We start from the raw sequence: 25,507 nt of genomic DNA on the forward strand, positions 1-25,507 counted from the left end.
CCTGCCCTGGGTGTCCCAGCTGAGCAGGAGGCAGAGCCTGGTGGAGGGGTCCTTCCTGCACCCATCATGGGGTCAGCACTGTGGTGTCATGCATGGTTGGCTCTATCAAGGAGACCTTCGGCACCTCCAGTGAAGTTCTGAACCCACTTTGGCTCAACCAAAAGGGGATGTTCAGTTTAAATGAGTGTAAACAAGTGTAATTAACTGACCATAGGACTGTACAATGTAACCGTTTATTCATAATGCAAAAAGAACAGTGCTTGGTCATCAAAAACATCACACAGTATTAGAAATATAAAACATCTCTCCAAATTTGTTTAATAAAAACAGCCCCGTGCCAAAGTACCAGTGGGGCTCAGGAAGCCTGTAGTGCTTCTTGCTTTTGTTTGACCATCTCGTTTGAAGGCGTTGATGCAGCATTTGCAGAGATCTCGTACCTGCTGTACAGAAACCGCCCGTCAGAGCAGCCCTGGGGGTTTCTCCTGTGCCAGCTGAGCCCCTGCTGAGGCTTTGCTCGGGGGCAGGAGCAGGGCAGAGCCCCCTGTGCGCTCCAGGACCATGGGAACGGCACCTGGTGAGTGGGGAGGGCTCCAGGCCCGTTGCTGTTGTGCCTGTCTCTGCTTCTCTGATGATCTTAATGCCTTACTCAGCTGTTTGTGGGGGAGGTGTGTGTGTCTGTTTTGTTCTGTTTAGTTGATTTGGTTTCTTTTTTCTGTTTGCAAAGCCCACCTGATTGGGGGGCTGCTTTAAACATAACTGCTGTGTGTTGTTGCTGCAAATAGTCATTATGTATCTCTTTCCAGAAGATCAAAATCTTCCTATTTGCTCAGCAGGGTCGGGTGCCAAGACTCAGGTCTTGTAGAAGGCCCTGGAAGCTGGTGAGACTTTTGTGGTTCCTTCCTTACTCCTCCTTTATCTGCTGTTTTATAGACCCAAGTAAAGCAAAGGGGACAAGGAACAAAACTCCACAGGCAGTGAAGCAAATCTCGGCCCCAGCCAGCCAGTAAACTGCAAAGGAAAGGGGATTGTCTCGTTAGTGCCCTTGACCTTGCAGATGTGTAAATGCTTCAAAGCTGCTGCTCTCACAATGCAGAGAGAACACAGAATTACTGAATCCCTGGTTGGGTGAGCCAGAGCACCAGTTACTTGGCAAAGGGCTGCAGTCAGGAAACAGGTTCTGGCTTTGCCTCAGTCTTCAAGCTCTGAGTTGCTGTGTGGCCGCTTCCCCATCCTCTGTCCCTCTGCCCTAAGTGGCCCAGGGAACTGACCCCCATGCAGGGGCTACCTGTGCTTTTTGGCACCTCCCTTTCCCACCCTTCCTGGCCAAAGAGGGGAGGGAGCAGGAGGCCACACTCACCTGCAGCCGACAGGATGGGTCCCAGGGCTCTGGCCAGGGCTCCCAGGCTTCTCAGGATCCCCATGACTCGTCCTTTCTGGCTGGCAGTGCCTGTGCGAGGAGAGTGTTACGCTGTGTGGACATTCTGCTTGGGACAGGGACAGTGTGTGGGCAGGGCACTGCTGTAGCTCTGGGAGCCTTTTCATTTGGAGGTACTTCCCACGTGCTTCTCCCCCTCCCGTCACTTCACACCCACTGCCCAATCTCTGCTTATTTGTCCTCCAACCGAGACAATCACGACTGCTTTGTTGAAAAAACACCAGGGCTTGTCACAAGTGCGTGTCCAGGGACAATTTGTAGTGCATTCTGCCCCCACCCCACCAAAAAAGAACCTAACAACAAAAAAAAAAGCTTTACGTTGTACACAAGATTTTCTGAGGAGGCGCAGGTATACAAGAAACGTGGAAGTGTGAATGCAATTTAAATAAGAGCAATTGTCAATGCCATTAATGAGCAAAGCCTTAGTTTTCCACGTCAGCAGGCACTGCAGTGCTGGCAGCCAGCTGACCCAAAGCTACAGAACTGTGTCATCCACAGATGGCAACACAGCTACAGCTGCGTTACAAGGTTACATAGCAACCCATGCCAGAAGGTTTCAGAAGGTCCCTTGGAAGGTCTTTTCTAAGGAACCAGGAAGAAATGATTTCACTGCTGGCAGGGATGGCTGGTGTCTCTTTCAGAGAACCCAGGCTGTTCTCCACTCACTGCTGTTTGTGGCCTCTGCCCACTCTTCAGCTTCTTAATCACCAGCAACAATAAGGTTGCTGCAGTTTCCCCATCCCCTTGGAACAAGCTGCTTTACACAGTACAAAATTAGTGTGATGCTGATGGTCACTGAACAGGTCACTGCTGTTAGTGCTGAAGCAGTCAGGGAGTGTGGTCAGTTTTGAGAGACAAGTACGAGCCTGTCTGGGGGTCCCCTACCCTCCCTTGCAGGATGTTTCTGAGTCTCCCAGGATCAGGATATTGTCAGGATATCTCCCAGCAGCTCCACTGAGCTTCCCTTCTGTGAAGGACACTCATAGAAGAGAAAGGCTGTAGCATTGCCAGCCTAACACAGCTGGTTTGCCCCCCCCCCAGCCAAGCTTAGTGGAACTACATCCGTGGATTGCTGGCTGTGCTGGGACGGAGCAGCAGGGATGTGACTGGCTGTAGCCTCATCCTGCAGGAGTGGCCATGGCTTTGGGGTTACACATGTACAACACGGGGCAGCAGCTGGGGGAATGTTTGCATTCCTGCTCTCCTTGTTAATGCACTGGGGGAAGTGCCTTTTATGAAACCAAGCAGCAGCCCAGGCCACGGGTCCAACACTTGGATCCAAGGTGAACCAAAGCCACGAGCGATCCTGTTGATGCTGAACTAAACTTGAGGTCAGTTCTGTACTTGAGCCAAGTCCAAACAAAGGTCAATGATGTGGCCAAGGGTGGCCAGTCAGAGCAGGAAAGACACTTACCATAGCCTGACACCACTGCTGACAAACACGGGATAACAATGGCTGCAGCTGGAAAAACCCACAAAAGAGACTGTTAATGAACAGCAGACCTCAGAACAGTTACAAGAGCAACAGTGAAAAAAACATGTGGCCCAAACTCGTTACTACTGCAGAGAAATATGCTGAGCTCTGGGGCATTTGACCAACACTGAGTCATCAGGTTCAATCCAGTCCAATAATGAAAACACCCCCTCAAAGCCAACCTGCACGAAGAGCCCAGAGCCGGGAGTGCTCCGAGCAGATGTTTCACATTAGTAACTCTCACTCTGTGAGCCCACGGGACAGGGATGGACAGGGCAGATCAGCCAACTGGTAGTTTTCCAAAGCACTCTGGTCTTCTCAGGTGGAGCAGGGAATCGCTCATGTTCCAAACAGACAGTGAGGTGGCTGTGCCCAGAGTGACACTGTCCCCGTGCACACAGCTTTACTGTACTCAGGGATGAGAGAGGCAGCCACGTTCTGTCTTGGGAAATAAGACAGTCACGTCCAAGAAGAAAAGGTTACAAAATTTTTGGACACAAAATCCAAGAGCTGTTCGGCAATCACTGCCCTCTTACTGAAATAGGAGGCTTTTCTGCCAAGAGGGAAGCGCCTTAAGCATACAAAGCAGAGTCGTTTCTGGGAAGGAAAGGACAACTGGAGAGCAGGAACAATGGACATGTTGCCTTAACTGCCCCAACTGCTGGGGCAGAGGGAGGAAGAGAGGGGGAAGGGGCCCCCCACAGAGGCATTTCTAGCTGGCTTAACTGGGAAGAGATGGAGTTTTTTGTCAAAGTAGGGCACCTAGGAAGACTCAAACATGGTTAGACAAAATGAACACCTCCCTCACTCCTCACGTGTCAAGCACACAGCTGGCCATAGAATAACAAACTACTCAATAGATGCATTTTGTGGTTTACAGTTTGCTCTTAAATCAAGCTGTACCACGCAAAAGAGAAGTCTTCTACTTTTGTAATTAGTCATATTTGAAGCTTCTTAACAATAGTTAGTAGGACTGGGAATACCTGAAATCTCTTTTCAGACAGGGACTGCAGTAGATGGATCCAGCTTCACTCATAACTGTTTCCCTGGATAACAGCTTAGATTGGCAGAGTAGCATTTATCTAAACACTTTAACTTTATCTGGCCCTCGCTCAGTCTGAACTCCAACCTGCAGCCTCAGCATGTGCAGGTCTCCAGCCAGTGGCCTAAGAAATAACACAGCCACCACGGAGGGACAAAGACATGATGTCTCCTTTTCCTGAGCTGAGCTGGGCTATTCAGTGAATATTTTGTTTCCAGGTCTGATAAAAAGGGGAGGAAAAACCACCCTCAAGAGCTCCCCAGTGAGACAAGACAACAGGAGCACCAGGGATGCTTCCAAGTGTCACCATGACAACTTCCTGTGATACAAACAGCACCACAGAAAAAACAGGCACTGTTTCTTCCGTATTTCATAAACAGAAACATCAGCTTTCTGCTACTTATAGTTTGAAATTAGAAGTGCATCTTTTTTAACAGGGTGAATAAGGAAGAAAAATCCTTTGTGCTTAGAGTGCCTTTTGATCAGCTCACCGAAGGAGTACAGCAACAGTCCAACACTCAGCATGGTCACATTTGCAGCCCATCCAATTAACAAGAAAGCTGGAATCAGCAACATAATAGCCTGCAAAATGAATGAGTCACACGGTTACATCTAAGCCCTGCTTGTTAAAGCCTAACTCTAGGTGTCCTGCCAGTTCTCTTCCGCTGATGGGACAACACAGAAGCAGAAAGGCCTTTCTTCCCAAGTAGGCATTTCAAAGTCACCTGGATGGCCACACACCGGCACAAGGCACTTTTCTGTTCCCTCTCACTATCACATGATTGCAGACCACATGCAAGTTCTGTCTATCACAGATCCACCGTTTGGGGGGGATTTTTTCTCTTGTTCTGTGTTGTCCAGGACAGAAATCTACCTTTAACTCTTCATCTCCTGAGCTGGCACAAGAGAGCAAAAAGCTTGTGTGCAGCAGGACCACAGCTCATCTGCTTTTTCTCAGCAGTATTGGCTGATTTTATCTTTAGCTTTCAGATTCCATATTTCTGTAGCCAAGAAGAAAAATGGTGGGGTGAAAATGGCATCTGAAAGTCAACACCCCAACACACCCCCCAGAAACCAGTCTTCATCTCCTCCAAGTGCTGGACTTCAGTTCCTCTGTGATGTCTCCCTTGCTTACAGAGCTCCTGCAGAAAAGACAGGCCAGATCTGCTGCGTGTTTGATAAAGGAGGGTATTCACTGCCACTAAGTGCCTCATTTTGAAGATTCAGTTATAAATGAGCTACTGTAACCACTGTGCTGAGAGGCCACTTTTGCCACATGCTGCAAATTCACAAATTGCCAGAATAACTTCAGCAAAAGGGGGAACTCCCACAAAACCCACTGACATCCATGGAAAGAAGGGTGCAGGGCCAGTAGGTCTCTGCACAGGGCACAGGGTGTTCTTGAGAAGCCACCATCCAGAGGTGATGACACTTCTCAGGGCAGGGAAGAGGAAGGAGTATAAAATCAGTGGGGCAAAATCAGTGTGCACAAACTGCAGTGCAGTGCCAGCAAACGCAGCAGGCTGGCACAGCACATGTAGGAAGCTGATGAGGAGGATAAAGCAGCAGGAACACAGAGTGTTCATCACAGGGAAATGCTTCCTGTGTGACACAAGCAACGTGCCATTAACTTTCTCCTGCCAGGCAGCAGGGTGGAGATTGTTTCACCAGCAGAAATAACTTTAAATGCTGAGTCGATCCACTGGAATGCAGTGCAGTTTGGAAATCGTTTTTTACCCTTCCACTGTTGAAATCACAGGCATCAGTGTATTATTATACATTGATGGAGGCTTTCACAGCCTGAGCAAACCTCTTGCCAGGTAGTCACCAGCAGTTCAGAAACACTTGAAACCTGTTTTGTTTAGTTCCACACACAAATGTAAAGGACAAGACATATCTACTGTTCCCACAGCTGTATAAGCTGCAGGAAACTGTTCCCCATCATCCCAATACAGCAGCTGCAGCATCTCTATGAAGAAAGAGCCAAGCAAAACAAAGCAATGTACACTTTTGTCAGTGAAAGTTCGGTCTGAACACTGGCACGTGCTATTGTAACATGTAATACTGATGGTCACAAATCAGATATTGGAAGAAGAATCTATTTCTCTCTGCCCACCAGTGAAATACACTCTAAGGAAAGCCTGTCAAGGATGAAGATGGCCAGACTGAAAATCATTTCCCAGAAAGAGAGTCAGAGACCAGCTCTGAAGCAGCTTTAGTAGTTTCAATGTCTGCACTGCAAGAGAAGTCACTGAAACAAAGCATAATCTTCACAGCATTTTACGTAGCTTGCACAGATGGATGATCTGTTCTCATTCCTTAATGCAATTAAATATGAAGAACACACAGTTTCAATAATATTGTTGCTGATATGATAAGAAATGGTCTAATGCTCCAAGGTTTAGTTAGACTGGTAAGTGCCCATGGTCTTGAGAAGTCATTTAGCTGGGTAGATAAGACAGAAATTTCTTTTGATTTGACAAATACAGTTATATAGCCTCCAACTATCCTCCACTGCACCTCAGACTGAAAATTAACAAATCAGGTTTGTGGGGGAAAAGAAATAGAAATATTTTTTTTTACCCGTTTTACAGCTCTGATTTCATTTCCTGGCTTGATTCGGCGAGCATAGCCTCCCTGGATCACAGCCATTGTTATTCCAATAAAGAAAAACATCTTGCCCTGCTGCATGCTGGAAGGGAGGCAAAAACACACATTGTGGAATCACGCACTGAGCATTCCGCCCTGGGATTCACAGGGCCCCTGAGGACCCTTCCCTGAACCAGGGAAAGAGAAAATGCTTTTTGGTGCTCTCACGAGAGTGCAGGTCCTTGGCGTGCTGACATCGGTTTCCAAGGCAGGCAGACAGCAAGGAGAGACACCTCTGAGTCTTGTCGTGTGGATGGGACAACTGCTGGCAAATGCTGCAGCCCCTCCAGACTGCTGTGCTGTACTTTGCTATTTCTAGGGGGGCCCACAAAGAGTCACCACGTCAATTGTGCCACATGCACAGGAGTCGTTGGTTTCTGAGGAGCAACTCCTGCAGGGCTTGATTAAGGTCACCAAGGCACAACGTGGGCACTGGCCTGGTGGGGATCATGTGCTGCACCAGGAAGGTGGTCACATCACTACTCCCTCCACCCTTCAATATTTCCTCAGTTTTCCTTTTCACCTCTCCCACGTACTAAGCTGTGTGGACATTCTCAACTAGAAGGTCTCACCTCCATGACAAGGTTGCTGTCTCACAGCCTGTGCTGACGCTCAGCTGTGGATCTCACTAAGGCCTGTCCTGAACGGACGGTGCAGGACTAAGTTCAATACACTAGAAAACCTTTCCTTGGCACACATGTATTAGTTAAGACACAAACTGTAATGAAACACAGACAGGGAAAGATGAGACAACCCCCTGAGAATTACTCAAAGGGAAGGACACACACAGGGATCAAGTTGCAAGTTCACGTTCCTGGCTGGAATTCTTCCTATGACCTGACAGGAAAAGTATTTCAAGCTGAGCTGGTGTTAATGGATTCTGTTCTCTTCTCTAGTGTTTGACTAAAGGAAATCAAACTCTGTGACATGACTGTACACCACATGCAATGCAGAACTCTGATGAGCAAATAAAATCACACAGCTATCCCTCCATCATTTGCCTCTTTGAGTTTCAAGATTTGTCCTGATACTGAAAAACTCCAATGAGGAAGAAGAGAAAAGGTTTTACAATAATCAATATAACTAGCCCAGCTATACATATTTCAGGAGCTTTAATTTAATTTTGTGTATTGATTTTCTCTAGTTATTAGAGGTTGTGGATTATTTCCTTTCATGATAAACAGTGTGCCTGTATTTTCATAAATTCTTCCCACAAAGCCCAAGTTTCACTGAACACAAGAGTTGCTTTCTAAGTGGTTTTACTAACGTCATAAAGCCTCTCTTGAAAATACAAGAAGAGACCTTAAATCAAGATTTTGGAAAACATCCTAGACAAAATATACAACATTTATATTTCAAGTGTGCTTTACCTGCTGAAGTGGAATCTCTGGTGAGTGAGAAAACTCAGTGTATACTCCAAGCCAGAAAACAGGAAGAGGTACAGGAAATAAGCCAAGCCCAAAATCTTGAGATTCTGAAGATCTAAACAAACAAAAAAACCAAACACCAATGAGGGGGGGAGAAAACCACTGTGGTGTATTTCAAACATAGCTTGAGAATATAACCACCATAGTAGAGCAACATTTATCAAGTGTACAGGGAAAAGTTCTCACCTCAGATGCTCTTTTTAAATATCCATACAAAACACACCACCACAACATGACTTCTGCCCACTACAGCTCCCTTCTTATGAAGGGAGGAGAGACAAGAAGACTGATCTCCCTCTGGGTCACCCTGGTCTTACTCACCCAGCCCAGCCCCTCTACCTCATTTTCACACCTCCACCTACACAGGGACTGATTTATTTACTTTAATCCACACCTGTATTTCACCCAGTGCCTTGATGCTGCTCTCAGGATGTTACTGACTGAAGCACACTATCCCTTTTTCTAAGCTACAAATGGTCTGTGCCAGGTTACCTTACTTATTTTTCTGCCAATGCAGGCTTTGGCAGGTTTTCTCCAAAGAGGCAAATATTACACTATTTCTGATGCAGCAGCAAGGAGGGTTGAATGATCAGTTGGTGTACCTGGTAAATACTGATTTATTTTCCACAGCTTAAAGAATTTCATGTAGAGAATGGAGCAAATCCTGCATCTCCAAGTCCTGAATTCAGAAAAAAAATTCCAGTCTGAAGTTTCCTGGTTTGCAGCTTGAATAAGAAAACTCACATCTCCCTTACTCATGCCTTTTTAATCTGTCCTTTTAAATCACAACTTACTGCCAGTGCCTGAAGAAAATGCAAGTATCATGTCTTCAAAACACTAACCTCCAAAACCTTCTTTTGGGAATAACAGCACCGAAGTCCAACCAAACAGGGAACTTTCAATTCCCTGTTCCCGAGTTAGTAAAGCAGGTGAGCAAACAGAGTGCTGCTTCTGAAAGGGTTTGAGTGAAGTTTTCCCTTTAAGTTTTCAGTACAAAAAGGGACACTGTTACTATAAACAGCCAGGTAACACTTACTCTCCTGTGAAGGGGATTCCTTTCCTCGGGTGACCGCAGAGAACTGAAATAAAGCCAAAGGACTGAGCAAGTCGACTGCTGCCTGAAATCCAGATGTCACAGAAGAGACCTGATCAAAGGCAGAAAGAGGTTTATTTAAAATCCTACTGTAATAAGCACTGCAAGGAATTGACAGTAACTGTCAGCTGTGCTTCTACCCCTACACAAATCATCTGAGATGAAACAAGGCACCTGGCATTGGGATTTGAGTGGCTCCCAATAACAACCCAGACTTTCTGACCCCAGAACTGGCTCCAGCACTGTCATTGAAGGATAGAGCATTGATAGCTCCTTTCACTGAAGACAGAAAACAGATTCTTCTCCAGGTTCTTAAATAAGGCAGAAGAGGCTTGTGCTCTACAGCCTCAAAGGTGGCTTTATTTGGTTCACCTTTTGCATCATCTCTCACGTCCAGAGAACATTTACTGGGAAAATAATGGCACATCTGCCTGCAAGCTCACAGGAAGCTGAGGATTTGTTCCTGTTCTACAAGTCTGAGATCAATATATGCAGCACATCAAACACCAATCTGTTTTGGTACTGGTTGCTCTTTTAGCCAGCCAGTGACACCTCCTGGGGAAGAAAAGGAAAATATAATTTTTAGAGACATTCCTTGGAGATATTTTAGAGAGATTTCCAGAGAGATTCTGCCCAGCCACACTGTGTGGCTTTTTAAAGAGGAAAATTTATTTTATAGCATTTCTGGGCCTTGTACTCTGTACATCTCAACCTAATTATGCACCTAATGGCACTCTCCCTGCTCCATATCCACAGGCACTTAGGAGATGCTTAGTCTTCCTTCTATAGAGAATTTAAATTTTGAATTGTTTATTTTTCATGTAAAGTACAGAAAAGTGAAGAAAATACTAAAAGAAATAACGTCTAAATTCTTCAGGAAACAATCCTTTTTAAAGTAGGAGATTTTAGCCTGTCACTTTGCATGGCAGTCACAGGAAGAGATAAGACAGACTCAAGAATCCTGAATAATCACACGTAGTATTTCACACCTTCAAAGCACTGCACAGGCTTTATCTGATGAGCTTCCTTCTCTTCCCAGATAGGGAGGGAGGGAGCTATCACCCCTTTGACAGCAGAGATTAAAGGTCCAATTATCAGTGGAACTTAATCTCAGTGCATGACCTGAGGACTCATATGGACTGGATTTAACAAAGCTGTAAACAAATCAACCTTCAATAGGGTATTAACGTGACCCCTGTCTTGTTCTGATAGTCAGAGCTTCTCAGTATCTGACAGCAGAGCTCTGGAGCCCTTTAGTCTCACAACAGCAGCCAGTTCAATACACCAGGCTGGGCTTGTATAAAGCCATAAAAGTTGCTGATCCACACAGAACACACAGGGATATTTATTTCCCCTCCCACTGCGTGTGTTGCAGGGAGTAAACAGACACACCCAAGAAGTTTGCCCCTGCTTTTGAAAAGTCTGTAAGAGGATTTCCTGAAGCTGGCTTGTAGCAATCCTCAGTTCCTGCAGCCTTTGTTTGCACTATAGCAGAGGGAATCTGGTCACAAGCAACCCTCTGCAAGCACGTTTGCCAGTAATAAAAATCCCCCGTAGTTTGTACCCGTTTTGAATTATTATTATCCATGTCAGACAAGATGCCAAGCTGCTTTGTACTACAAGGCTGATTTTAGTGTGGTGAATACATTTAAAATCTTAAGTGTTTTATGAAATATATGCATACGTATTAGATGTTTTTAATATAGGCGGTTTGTGTGTTTGCACACCTACATTTCTTTCAGTTTCTCCTTTCTTTGCCATAGAAACAGTGGGCTAGAAGTAACTTCATCCACTGATTGATAATGAAAACACTGTCCTAAAACTGACTAATGAGCTTCATCATCCCCAAATAAAGTACACGCTGTCCATGTCAGCAGCTCCATGAAGTTTAGATTCTTTGCAGGTTCAAAATCTGCAACATTTAACTTGTATTCAATTTTTTATTTTCTATCCTTATGATTTATTACTCCCAAATTGCTCAGTTTTACTCCATGATCACCCTAGAAGTCACCTTGAATGGTGACTTTTTTCACAGTGTCTTTGTTTATTCTGCTTTCCTCTAATGCAGGGAGACTCAGTAACACATCTTGAAGGCAGAGTCAGTCCAAATCAGGAATGTAGCCTGGGCCTTCCAAGCTGCAGCCTTGCCCTCCAAACCAGACACTGTTTAGTATGCAGAGAGCACAGCTCTGTCTTTCCACAAGTCTGCTAGTGATGCTGCATAGCCCTACACACAGTCCTTGCACCATTACCTGGGCACCAAAAAAAAAGAGTTGTAAAACGCTCCCTCCAACTAGCAGCCTTGACCATGACTAGCTTAGCTAAAATTTAACTCAAAAGCTCTTAAATGGGACAGATTCCACTAGAGACCTTTCTAGTCCTCCCTTCTCCCAAACAGGCCACAGTAGGAGCTTACTTAAGGCCAGTGTCTGTCAGGTAGAAAGTGCAGCTCTGGTCTCTCTTTACCTGGTCAACTCGTGGATAAAATGAGAAAAAGAGGAAGGAGGATAGTGAAAATTCTCATCCTTGTTCTGCCTGTGCCCATCCACCTTTCCCTTTCTAGGGGTTAATTCCAACATGAATCAATGTGAAATACTTCTCTCCTGTGAGAAGTGGACTGACAGAGAAACAAGGGTATAATGAGAACACAGCAAATCTCAAGGAAACAGATGTCTGATCCCACTGGCACATCCTCTCCTACCAGTTATCATTAGCGTTTCCCCTCTTTTTACAGCTTTGTCCTTCCAGCATATTCCACTCCTATACTGTGGGAGCACCTGCTCCAGCTCAGCCCAGCCAACTTCCAGAAAGGCAGCCAACACACCTGCCTTTCCTCTGTCATCCACAGGACAAGGAAACTGCTCCCCTCCCACTCAGAAAGCGAGAGTAATTACCAAAGAAGAGAGCAAAGCAGCCAATATTCCAAATATGCTGGAACACGTGGATCATATGGGGCCACTGCAAGCTGAGAAGAGATGGCACATGAGCACCAACCCTGAGATCAATCACAAGAGGCCCCAAAGCCAGACAAACAACTCTCTTGTCAGCAAGCAAACACCCCGTGTACTTTGTGTGACTGGGACCTGACCCTGAGCAGCACCTCGTGCAATCCCCACTGCTGCACAGGGACAGAGCCCCAGGAGCAGCAACAGAGCCCTTCTTTTCTTACCAAAATTCAGTCGTGTTGGCTAACACAGACCAGCTTATCAGAAGAACTCTCCAGAGGATAAATAAAAGGTGGAGGGACATATTCAGTCATCACACAGTCCTAAAAGACACTGGAGCCATTTAATCACTCTACAGCAAGGGAGGAATTGTTCATAGAATAAAGATTGGCTCTACAGCACTTCCCTACTTCAACATGATGCCACCACCCCAGAGTGTGCAGCTCTAAGAACAGGATTTTATCCAGAAGGTTTAGAAACGGCCAAATAGGAAAGAGGAACAGATGACACATGGAAGAGTTGATAAAAAGAAAAAAATAAAATAGCTGTAGTGCTTGGGAACACAATGTGAGCAACTGACTTCACACCAGACACAACCTGCTGGGAAACATTCAAGGGAGGTCTAAAGTTGTGCCCTGGTAGGACATTGCAGACAAAATTTCCTGAACAGTTCTCAGTGTCAAAGGGGTTTGGCCACCCAGAGACCAAGCATACTCCAACAGCTGAGTGTTGCTTAGACACCAGAGATAACAGGAGTTTTGGCCCCAAAAATCCAAATAATCCCTGAATTTTAGCACATGTAGGTATTTTATATCTGTAGAAGAAAGCACAGCTCAGAAATAAGTAATTTGCTACTTTAGTGTTCAAAATATTCAAAAATCACAAAATCTTCTGACTTGGAAGGGACCCAGAAGGATCATCGTGTCCAGCTCTTAAGTGAATGGCCCATATGGGGATCAAACCCACAACCTTGGTGTTATCAACACCACACTCTAATCAACTGAGCTCATCTCAGGGTCATTCAAACAAAGACAAGAATAATAGTTAAGAAAATTTTTAACATATACTGGCCAAAAGAAAGAAAATCCAGTCTCTCATGCAGTTATTTACTTTTATGATTAGCTGAAATTCCTCCCCAAGGAGTCCTTGTGAACACAGTTTAAATTTCACTGTCTCCCTCCCATGCTTGCATTAGGTTTTGAGAAATTTAAACCCAACACATCAAAACTAGCAATTAAGCAGCCATGTTAACTATACTTCTCATATGACACTGGGCTAGGAGATGGGACCATCCCAAGGCCAGGTTGGATGAGGCTTCAATCAACCTGGTCTAGTGGAAGGTGATCCCGCCCATGCCAGGGGGGTTGGAACTAGTGATCTTTAAAAAGGTCCCTTCCAACCCAAAATATTCTATGATTCTATGACCATGCAACCACTTTGACACCAGCCCGAATAATAATCCTAATCCCAGGAATGAGCTAAATTTCTGAGATACTGGCTAAACCATTGTTTCCAGTATTTCAACAATTCTCAAATCCTATTTTTACAAAAAACCCCACAGATCCCGAGACTGATAGTCCATTTACCCGTTTTTCCTTGGGAAGTGTCTCTGGAAGGAGGAAGAAGATGAACACTAAATCAGCCACAGCAAACATGAGAGCTAACAGTGCTGATCGGAGATAGAAGACTTCTCCTTTCTCTGGCTCCATGGCAAGGTAAGCACCGATCATGGGGCCCAGGGTAAAACCAAGGGAGAAGGCAACACCAATCATGGCCTGCAGGGATACAGTGAACACAGACATGGAGTTTTAGACACCATTTTTTCCATTCAGGTAGCTCAGTTCTAAAACAATTTGGATTTCCTGACATTTTCCTAAAAGAAATGCAACCAGACACAGAACCTAATCACCCCCATGATGTAGGGAGGCACAGAAAAGAGCATGAAGTGTGAGAAACCTGTTCTTTCCAAATCACTGATTTTATTTTCTGTCCAGTCAAGGAAGTGGCAGGAACAGGCAATGGCCCATCACGGTTTGGGAACAGCATCAGTCAGATGCTATTTGCTTCCCAGAAAGCAGAATAAACATTGCCTACTCTGCTTTGGAAAAGAAGAGGATATAAGCCATACAGATGTGAGCCATGCTTGTACTAAGGGACTTACTCTCAGGCCCTAAAAATAGGCCCTGACCCATTTTATTTACTAATGCTGTATGGCTCTCTCTCTCCACAAATAAAAATTTATTTTGGCTCACCAGGACTATAATAAATTGCTTGGAAAATCCATTAGCTATTACTGTGAAATCTAAAGCTTTCTCCTCCCAAGAAGCAGCTGTCCCACAGAGTGGCTTATAACAATCTGTTAAGAGAAGTTTGGGCCCCCAAGGTTTTTAAAAGATATAACTGGTAATTCACAGGCCAAGTTCAGCCTGCAGGGTGTTTCCATCTGGGCCACTGCCTTCTGGAAGGGGATAGGGCAGCTGCTCACACTCCTTGCTGCTCAGTCAGCCAAATGTCACATCCTTTACCCACTGAGCTCAGATCCTGAAGCCAGTGCAGCATCCAAGGAAGTGTTGAGGCACACTGTGCTGTGGTGCTGTGCTTCCACAGTTTGGAAAGGCGAGAAAAATGGGTTGTTCTGTAACTGGCCTCCAGCTACCAAAATTGAACCATAAGACCTTTTGATTTCAATGCTATTATAATGAGAATTAAAGTTAAGCAAGAGTAACAGCTCTAACACTTAAAGAGAGAGAGTTTTTCCACCTCCAGAACATCTGTGTTTCACTTGTAGGTGAAGGTCATTGGCAAGCAAAGTCCAAGAGCTCTCAGCAATATGACCTGGCATGTTTTCAGAAGCAAGGTGGTATGAAAAGTCATGTTTTCACTTGATCAGTGAATACACACCTGAGGAAGACATACTGAGCACTTAAAATTAATAAAAGTTACCTAGTAAACCTAAACACATACCCCACAAGTGTAACTCACCATGCCCTTGCTCCGTGCTTTTGGAGAGTGCAAGTCAGCAATGATAGCTGTGGAGAGGCTGACATTCCCTTTGCTTATTCCCCCTATGATCCTGGAGAGAAGAAAAACGCCAAAAGTCCTAGAGGCAGCCCATAGTGAGTATGATGCTATCAAACCCATCTGCAGAAGCAAGAAAGGGTTCTTTATAAAGCAAAGCAAAGCTGATATATAATTTCTGCACATTTCCCAGCTAAACATTTAATTTTTTTCGTTTGTTTTCAATGGCTGCTCCAAAACCCACGTAACAGAAATGGCTGAATACACTCAAACTGCACTGTGTCCTGAACAGTGATGTAAAAGAAGTAGAAACAAATCCATACAAACTTCATGTAATTGTGATATTTCAAAAAAAAACTAGAAGAGCAAAGTTCAGTGGAAGTTAAAGCAGTCCTGGGCACAAAACATTTTGTACATCCCACTCCATTTGTTTCCAACATCAAGAGGAACTTGAGTTCAAAATAAGAAGAACTCACAGTTCTAGCCCTTAAATTTCATAATCAATCATGAGCACAAATGCTTATTTAATTAACTCCCCAAAGCCTACAGGATATGGGTAATTTGTATGTCCTCCACAGTCAAGTTCCACCACCTATGTATGCACTTGCTGTGCTATTAGAGACCCATACTCTGGCCAGCAACAGAGAAAACATCTTGGAGAACGTTCATGTTCGTAAGAAATATGTCTTGCACTGCTGTATAGCACTTCCTAACCAACAAATCCCAGGCTCTGTGAAAAGGGTCATGAAATGATCAGCCCTCTTTAGTCACCTGGGGAGCTAAACTATACAGGGATTAAGTCTAACATTTGTAAACAGAGCATCTGAAGTCATACTCCCATATACAGGGTAAAGGGACTTTCGAAACCCACAGAACCAGGTAAGTATTTTGATGCCCTCTATGTACAATTCTGGGTCTGAGAAGCTCAGCTTAAGCACTCTGTTTGGAAGTCTGGCCAAGTGACTTGGCAAGAAACAGTCAGCAACCAACAGACCTAGAACATTCAATTCTAGAACTGGATTGTGATTGTCACAATTCAAACACAGTTCAATTTCTGTGCTGACCACAAGATCTTAGTGCCTTGCACTGTGTACTGAGACACCAGGACTGAACTCAGCACGTGACACTTACCACTGTCATCAAGATGACAGGCCTTCTGCCCAAGTGGTCTGACACAGCACCAGTGAGGGGAGAGGAGAAAAACTGTAGGATGGAAAAGATTGAGCCAATCAGACCTAAAAGAAAAAGATAAAAAAAAATTATATATCATTAGACTTACTGCCTTCATCTTAAACACAAAGACAGCCAACCTGTTCAAGACCTATCAGATTATCTCCTTTAGAAACATGAAATTAAATGTAAAACAGCAGCTATAAAGAACAGCTTTGTCTCTAAAACTAAGCTGCTCTCAAAACACTAACCTTGCATTGTTACTTAACTGAGGCACAATTACAGACAGACCAGATACCCAAACAGACCAAGTAACAGCCATAAACTGGATGATTTACTGGTTACTTCACTGGTGAGAAGGGGTTTGGAACTCACTGATTATAATGGAATGATGATTCTCCAATGCTTCCCCAGCTGACTACATATATTTTATGTTCTTAAAGTAGAGATAACACAGTCTTTAATAGTCACAGGTCTTTTAAGACTTTTTTGATTATTTGAACCTGATTCTGTCACAATTAGTTTTTCTTTCCTTTTTATCATGGAAAGAAGGACTTAAGCACTGCTGTTGGTGAGGCACCCTAAGAGGTAGAAGTGATTCCAACAGACTCCAAGAGTCTTTGAAATCTGCCTCCAGTTCCTGTGATCTTTAATTCCTCTTTTCTCTTGCCATTTCTAGCTTCACAGACTTAATAATTTGCACTACACTCTCAACAAGCAGACAAAAGATGCCTTGCTGTCAGTTTTTCTCTAAAGGAAAAACTGGGTTATATGTCTCAGATCCTTCAGCTATCAAAGATTTAAAAGACAGAGTAGAGACAGACCAGAAGTTCTGCTCCCTTCAGCTTTGAGGAAGGCAGAGTATTGATTCTGTGCACCTTGTCGAGAACAGCTGCTTGTGATAACACAGAACTAGAAAAAAAAGTAAAAAATCTTACAGATTGGTACAGTGGCAGTTTATGGCAGACAGTTCTCTTCCTTGTGTTTCTAGCACTGTAAAAACACCCACTCATGCCAAATATTTCAAAGCTAGCATGCAGCAAAAGGGCTGTTCCACATGGGGGAACGAGCCAGGAGCTGAGGGTGACCATGGCACTGGCAGTGCCCTCACCAGGCTGGGTCCCACATGAGCTGGGCAGGCTGGGCAGAGCAGGGTGCTGCTGACAGGGCCCACGGACAGTCCCAGGCAAGGCAAGGGTTATACATCAGGTCCATCCAGGGAATCCAGTCCAGACCAGCAGGAGCCAGGGGCAGAGAGAGGAGTGGAAACAAGACTATGATGTGAGTGTGATGACTTGTCGAGGGACAAGACACCTCCAATGTAGTCCAAGGTCCATCCAAGAGATGGGGGCAGAGACAGCCTTGGAGACAAGGCCCAGGTCCCAGCTGAAACACAGCTCCTGAATCACAGCAACCAAGTATGGTGCTCTCAGGGCCTTGTGTGCGCAGAGAAGGTTTCTGACCTAAAGAGGTTGCAGTCTAAGAAAAGATGAAGGAAAGAAGAATATATCCTGCACTGGGAGAAACAAAGAGATGATCTTGCAAGTACCTTTCCAATCCTATGCTCTTTGTGACAGATGAGGGCAATGAAGGAATACAGGCTGAAGGAGATTGCAACAGCCTCTGCTTAACATCACAAGTATAATTAAACTTTCCACTATTGACATTTAAGGTGCATTCAGACAAGACAGACTGAGACAGGAACTAACTACAACTAAAATGGCTTGCCCATATTCCCCTGCTTCTGCAGCCTTGGTCAACTCTCCAGTGAGTTAATTCAACTCAATCTGGCAGAAAAATAATCCAGAAAAAAAGAAAAGAAGAAAAATTCAGCTGGTTTAGCAAATCAAATGGCTCATTAAGAAAAGCTGTCCTCAAAGACAGCAGAAGAGATGAAGCCAAATGTGACAGATACCAGGTTAATTTAGCCACCTTGTCTGCACCCTCACTGGCTGTGACTGCCAGGTAAGCAGTGAACAGTCCCATCCCTACTTGATACTGCTTCTAAATAAGTTCTCTTAATACTCTTCTCCTAGAGAGAGAAGACAGATACCAACTTCCTTTCTGAGACAAGCAGTGGCTATTTTATTTGCCATGTTCCCACTTGGATGCTGTATTTTCTTCAAAGGGCAAAAGAGTCAGCTGGACTCCTCTGGAATGAGCAGGGAGGTAGACTTGTTCCCCTTGAGAGCAACTGAGCCAAGTCAAGGGATACACCATTCCGAAGGGTATATGACATGGCAGGTAAAAGAAAAACAACAAGTTGAACTCCACTGGGGGTTCCCAGCCCCTTGTTTAAACAGAGTCTGAGATGGTGAGAAGGTGCAAAGAGGAGGATTGCAGTCAGGCCTTAGAGGAGATAGAAAGCAGCTTCTGAGGGATTAAAGAAAACTACTTCTTAGCATTCAAAGCCAGTACTTTGACTAAAAAATGAGCACAGAAACAAAATCATGCCTGCAAGGAAACGGTGGGAAAGAGGAAAAATGCTTATAAACTTTCCAATGCCTGTAATACCCAAATAAACAACTTTAAATAGTAACAATACATTCACACCTATTCTAATGAAGTTTTGTGGTTTGTTTTATTTTTAAATATTTTTATATTTACCTTGTGGGAGGTCTCAGCTCACTAAAAGCAGAGGGTCCAGAGGGCCTACCTAAATTTAACCCAGTCACTCTCACATCTTCATACTCTCAAATCACAGTTTCCTCACAACTGTCTAGATGGCAAGAAGCCAAAAGTTTCTGATGTGTAACATGACGTATATGCTGCTGGATTTCCCTCCCTTCTCCTGCTGGAGCCCATCCACACCAGTGTCCTAGTGACAGCAAATGTTTCTGGACCCTGCAAGGCAGCAGCTCTGCTGCTTTTAATAGGACTAATGAGATTTAGAAGCAGTGCTGCACTATACCCACCCAAGGGCGAGGCAAGGCTGGAACTCACAAGTTTCTATTTCCACTGTTTCCTACTGATTGATCTCCAATCTTGTGCATATCAGTTGTGAAGGGAGAGTAATTTTTGTGACTGCACCAGGCCCAGCACAGCAGGATCCTGACCCCCAGCTGGCAGTCTGACAATAAGGAACAGCAGGCCTGTATTTCTGTAACAATCCGTAGAGCAAATTGAGCAAGATCATAGGATAATTCAGGTTAAAAGGGACCTCTGGAGGTCACCTACTCCAACTGCCTGCTCTTAGGGTCAGCTGTGAGGTCAGACTAGATTGTTCAGGGTTCCACCCAGTCAGGGTTTGACAATCTCTGAGGATGGAGACTAAAAACCACTCTGGGCAGCTTGTTCCACTGCCCATCCTCATTGTGAAAACATTCGTCCCTATCTCCAGTCTGAACCTCCCCTGCTTCTACTTATACCTTTGCCTCTCCTTCTCCCACCACACACCTCAGTGAAGAGCCTGGCTCTCCATGACCTCCCCAGAGGTGCTGGAAGGCTGCCAGTAGCTGCTGAGCAATCCAGGGCCCCAACTTTCCATCTGCACAGCCCCCCACTGAACTCCCCTCAGTGTATAAATGCCTTTCCTTGTACTGGGGACCAAAACTGGATGCCAAGCTCTAGATGTGGTCTAGCAAGTGCTGAGTAGAGGCAGGTGATCACTTCCCTTAATCCACTGACTCTGCTTCTGTTCAGGCAGCCCAGGAGCTTTGGCACCTTTGCTGCCAGGGCTGGCTCACGCTCAGCTGCTCACCAGGGCCTTCACAGCAGAGCTACTCCCCACCAGTCAGTGTCCAGGCTGTATCATTGCAAGCAATACTTTTTCCCATGGGTAGGACTTAAAATTCATCCTTACTGAATTTCATAAGGTTCCTGTTAGCCCATTCCTCCTGCCTGTCTAAGTGTCTCCAAATGACAGAGATGGGGATGCCCAGCTCTTTATTGCTATCAGTGTGGTGTAAAAAAAAATCATTTATTGTCTAAGAGACACTTCCTTTGTTACTTAAATCTAAATCTAATAACAGGCATGTATGCTTTTTGTATTTCTTGTCATTCTTCACATCAACACTGCAAACAACTTCAAAAGAATGCTTTTTTTTTGGCTGTTTGTTTGATTTCCATACCTCCAAACAAGACACTGTTGTATTTCCGCTCTGGAGGTATCCCAGCCATCCCTGCAAACCAGTCCACACCACGTTGCAATGACAAATAGAATCCATCCTGAAAAACAGACAAGAGGGAAATAGAAGCAGGAAGGCAGTCTCTCTGTTTTATTTTCAAAGACAGCATCAGAGCTTAGCAAACTAGAGGCAATGTTAGATGATTCCTTCCCTCCTTCTCCCCACAAGGGAAAATTTCTTCACTGATCAGTTGTCATAGGCTAAAAATAGCTAAAATTGTGCATGCTAACAGGCAGCAGATAGTTGGGTGTATGTGTTTGGGTGGAGGAATGTCTGAATTTGAATGTTTTTAAACCATCAGGCTTGCTATTTGCTAACTCCTGAACTGAACAGGCATACCCTGAATCTTTCAATTAATAAAGCAAAATGAGACACAGTCTATCCCACTGCACATAGATTATTCTGTCTGGGAGAACCAGGGGACTGTAGGTCCAGAAAGAAAAGGTGATGCAAAAAAAAAAAGAATGGTTCTTGAGAAGAGGAGGACGACTTGAAAAGAAGGAGGCCCAGAAAAGAAGGTGAAGGTCTTGGCTATAGGAAATACACTGGAAGTGGGTGAAGACCCTGGAGATCAGAGCCCATGGTTAGGGTTAGAGATAGGACTGTAAGAAGGACAAAAGCTACAGCTGCAGTTGGAGTGGGGCTAGAAAGGGGCTGAGAGTCGTAGGTGTGGGCTGCAAAAACAATTCTCCCATGACAACACCTTCATCTTGAGCAGCAACACCTGTGTTAATGAGCACAGCTGGGAACCAACAGGACTTTCTGCTCTGTGTTCCCAGACCAGCAACCAGCTCCCTGCTAAGGATGAAGGGTGAGATGGAACATAACACTAGGGGTAGTGTCAAGAGGGGTGAGAGCTCTCGTCCCTGTGGTTCTTAGATAAACTCCAGCATGATGAACTGTCTCACCACTGACATCAGTGTGAGAAATACCTGGATTTTCCTCAAAACAAACCCTTCATTTTAATGAAAAAGAAAGAATGAAGAATCTCATGCAGGTTCACAAATAAATTCAGCCCGTGAACCATTTAAATGTGCTGGGTAATTATTAATCTGCTTACAGCTAATTGGTTTGCCCAAAGGCAAGTGATTTTTCTTTCATTCCTCCCTAAAGAACTTAACATTTTCTGTGGGCTGACTTTGTTCCTTACCTCAGTCTGGCTGTAATAATCAAGGATGGAAGGAAACAGTGGCAAGATGAGAGCAAATCCCAACAAGTCGATGAACAGTGCCAGGAAGACAGTTGTAATAACTCGATTACTGTTCTGCCCTTTCTTGTCATCCATGGAGCTGGTGCTGGTTCCTCTCTCTCGCAGGGCCATGTTCCCAGGTGCTCTGCTTCTAAAAAAAATTACATTTATATCCAGTCAACAGGAAGCCTTCTGCAGGCCTTTCATAAGAGTATCTTGCTGATTCATTCTTGCTTTCTACAGACTTCACAAAAATAAACATTAGCTCTGGCTATATTAAGCTATCTGGTTTTCAAGGGAACAAGAACCTCAATTTTCTAGTCTTTGTTATCAGCTCAGCACCAAGTCTGCATCAAGAACAGGCTACAAGTGCAGTAAAATAACAAACTCTACTATAGGAGAATCTCAAATAAAACACAGAACTAAGGAGCATTTGAAGTTTGTTGACATGTGAGCAACGCTTATACAATGGTCCCAAATGTTTCCAACTCAGCATTACAGAAAAATAGGTAAGAAAGGGCACTCTATTCCAAATATTCACATTCAAGTAAGTAATAGTTTATTTATGCCTCAAGTGTATACGAGAAATGACCAAAACAAGAACAAATTTAAAAAAGAAAAGGCAGGCTTCCTAACTATTGCACAAATGCTGTCTTCAAGATAAATCCCAGAGAGCAACAGCAATTTAAGAAACAACACAAGAACCTTTTGAAACTTGATTTTGTATTTCTTTCTCTAGGTGACAGCCACTGATAGGCTGTATGAGTTGGGGCATCAAACGATTAAGGCAGCATTTTTATTTTGGCAGAAATATCAGAACTATCAACTCTCTTTGATAATACTCCAAAACTGTCTTAAAGTCCTAAAGAAGGATGCAGGCCATATATCATTGAGTATTTAACAAATAAAGAAGCCAGTCTCTATTCTGAAAGAATACTCTGTTTCAACATTTCAACACACATCAAAATCCAGGAGTAATGCATAAACCACGGACTTCATAAACTTCAGACTCATGAAACAATACAGGATATCTCAGTCATAAAACAAAGAAATTTGCAGTCGCTTCTACTGCAAAAATCCCTCAATGTTTGTTACACTAAAAGAATAAAAAGGAGACAGAATTTCATCCAAAGCCAATTAATACAAAAATATTCATTGACTTTGATGAGTCAGGAGTGAAAACAGTGAGCAATTCTTAATATAAATTCTATTCCAGACCAGACATACCATATTACATTTAGCTGTGCATAGAACACCATATTACACTAATTGAAGGTCATAACACTTTGTCATGCTCAACAGTAAATGTTATTGTGACATTTTCTTACCTGTGGATTCAGTTTATCAGCCCTGAACCATTATTAAAGTTCAAATGCCATGAGGTAAACAACCATGGAAGAGGGCCACCTGCAATCCACTCAGTAAACTCCTGGCGCAATGCTCTTAACCAAACTGGTCTGATCACTGGCAGATTTACATTCAAGATCCTTTTATTTAAAATGGTAAAACATCATGGCTACAAATATTCAGCATTATTTGCTTGCCCAAGAGCATCTGGAGCCAAAATAAGCATTTCTTTAAACAAATGCTCTCTGGCCCAGCCAACAGCTGAGAGATGGGTTCATTATGGGAGATTCAATCGTTTATCCTCACAATTTGTTTATTCATCCACTGAATTGTATGACCAAGCTGAACTTTATTCCAGGGTTATTTGAAGAGGGTAACATCCTTCACACCATACCCTCATGAACATTTTGGCTAGTGTGCAGCTTGAACTCGATGCTTGCACTGACCTTTCCATTCTGCTCCAGTTCTGGCTACGTGGTTGCAATTTCCCTTACGCAACATCCCAAGGTACTACATGTTTCTGCCTTTGTGCTCCATCAGTTTTGTTGTTCAAACCTCTCCATATTTTTTGCTAGGCAGGAAACCACCAAACACTTTACAGGCCCTGGCATCCTGTCAGCAAAAACAGAACACTTCACCTCCACCACGACATCTGCTTTCTGTGAGGCGTGCTGGTAGAGGATTTTCAGTTTAGGGAAGTTGTTTCTCTGGACACGTGTGTCCCTGACACTCGCTGGCCCTGCCTCGGCTCTTCTCAGCCTTCCCTCGGGATTCCTCGTCTGTGTCTCATCACTTCTGCCTCCGACCTCCGTCAGTCCGGGGGTTGATGCCGTGCCCCCGGGACGGGATCGGCAGCAAAGCTGGCCCTGCCCGAACGCACAAACTGAGATTTGTCATCTTCCAGCAGCAAGATTTCCATCCTTCTGGGGTTTTCTCTACCTCCACTTTTCCCCCTCTGAAATTCCCTGGGCCCGATTTTACCTGCTGAGCCTCGAGAAGGCTCCTCTGACTCCTTAACACAGCCCTGATCCAGGTCAAGGGCAGGCGCCTCGGGCTGGGGAACAAAAATCAAAAAGCAATTTCCCGGAGCAGCTGAAGTGCAGAGGACAAGCGAGGCCGCCGGGCGGGAAAGGGGCGGCCCCGGAGGGATGCGGCGCGAGGAGCGCGGTCAGTCCCGCGGGGACACCCGGGGGGGCCGGCAACCTGGGGTGCCCCTGTTCCGGGCCCCTGCCCGTTCCGCCGGCCACTTTGGCCGCGCTCCCTGCCCCCTCCCGCCGGGGGCCCCTACGCTGCTCCGGGCGCTCGGAGCGGGCCCCGCGCCGGCGGAGCTTCTCCTTGGGGGTGTCTGCGAGGCGGGCGGCACGCGACTCTCCCGGCTTCGCGGCGCCGGCCGCTTCCTTTCGCGGCGGTGATGGAGCGCTCCGCGGGTCCGCGCCCGGGCCCGCCGAGGAGGGGGAACCGGACCGCCGGGAGGCTCGCTGGCAGCGCGGGGCTTGAACCCGCACCCAGGGCAGCCGCGCCCGCGCCAATGGACCGCCCCACCGGGCATCGCGCACCTCAAACCACAGCCCTTCCTTCTTCGATAAGGACAGTTTTAAAGACGGAAGGCACACTTGCTCCCGTAAGAGAGGGATGTTTTTTCGTTAGTTGCTACATCGCCACGTTACAGCAGCTGTGAGGTAGATGAATGGAAGTTTCCTGGTATCTGACCAGAGTAGTTGCAAAAGATGAAACTGTTCCTAAACCAAAGTGCTCCCTTGACACTGTAAGTCTGTAGCCCGGAGAACGTGAATATCAGGTTTGATGTGGACAGCAGCATCGAGCACTGTTCCGTTCTCCAGCCGTGCCTGGTGTCCAACTGCCTAATTAAAATGGGAGTAATATGGCTACAACTGGACTTGAGCACATGTATCACCACAGCCTTGGATACGTAAGAATCTGCCAACAAGGTGTATAAAGTAAATGAATAAAGTGTTGAAAAGACTTCTGGTTCCCTCCAAGGCAGCGCAGTTGTGTCAGGGGGTGGATGTACAGGTAACACTTGGATACAGTTCTTCCGCTCAGTGACATCTCTCTCATGGTTCCTCAGCTGATTAGACTTGGAGGAGCTTATGTAAGCATAACATCAGGATTAACATGCCAGTTGGATCAAATAGGGAGCTCCTGCTCTCGTGTTTACCTGAGAATTTTATGTAATTGATTAGGTGTGAGAAATTAAATGTGGCACATTCAGTACATACCCTGAAAAATGAATGATTATGCCAGGATTGCAGCCCATTTGGAGGCAAACTTCTGCTGTGAGGTGGTGCTCCAGACTACACTGGAATAATCATTTAATGTCTGGGAAATATATGTAGATGTGTTCTTCTGGCTCCTAATCATTGCATATAACTGATGAGGCACCATCTGAATTCAGATACATAAAAAAAAAAAATAAAAAAAAATCCTGTTCTTCCTGTTGTTAAACCTACTGGCCCAAAGCTTCTGCAGATCACTGAGCCCAGCTCTGTTACTGCAGTCAACCATGTCATACAATCCTGCATGTAAACACATTGCACTGTTTCTAGAACTAGACAGGTCATTACCCACCC

At 45.0% G+C, this 25,507-nt stretch overlaps 1 protein-coding gene across 1 annotated transcript; it reads right to left on the reverse strand.

Annotated features, from left to right (window-relative positions):
- On the reverse strand, nt 1-24,020 carry MFSD10 (major facilitator superfamily domain containing 10). Its single transcript, XM_008920924.3, has 13 exons — nt 23,898-24,020; nt 21,531-21,720; nt 20,324-20,420; nt 16,215-16,318; nt 15,048-15,206; nt 13,652-13,840; nt 9,064-9,172; nt 7,971-8,082; nt 6,535-6,643; nt 4,443-4,533; nt 2,850-2,897; nt 1,358-1,447; nt 1-1,008 (listed from the first exon to the last, which is right to left on the reverse strand). The coding sequence occupies exons 2-13, from the start codon at nt 21,699-21,701 to the stop codon at nt 902-904; spliced, it is 1,386 nt and encodes a 461-aa protein (XP_008919172.3). The 5' UTR covers nt 21,702-21,720; nt 23,898-24,020; the 3' UTR covers nt 1-901.
- Nucleotides 24,021-25,507: the final 1,487 nt, after the last annotated feature.

The sequence above is a fragment of the Manacus vitellinus genome, unplaced genomic scaffold, assembly GCF_001715985.3.
Source record: "Manacus vitellinus isolate BGI_N305 unplaced genomic scaffold, ASM171598v3 scaffold_0_pilon, whole genome shotgun sequence".
NCBI classification, from domain to species: domain Eukaryota; kingdom Metazoa; phylum Chordata; class Aves; order Passeriformes; family Pipridae; genus Manacus; species Manacus vitellinus.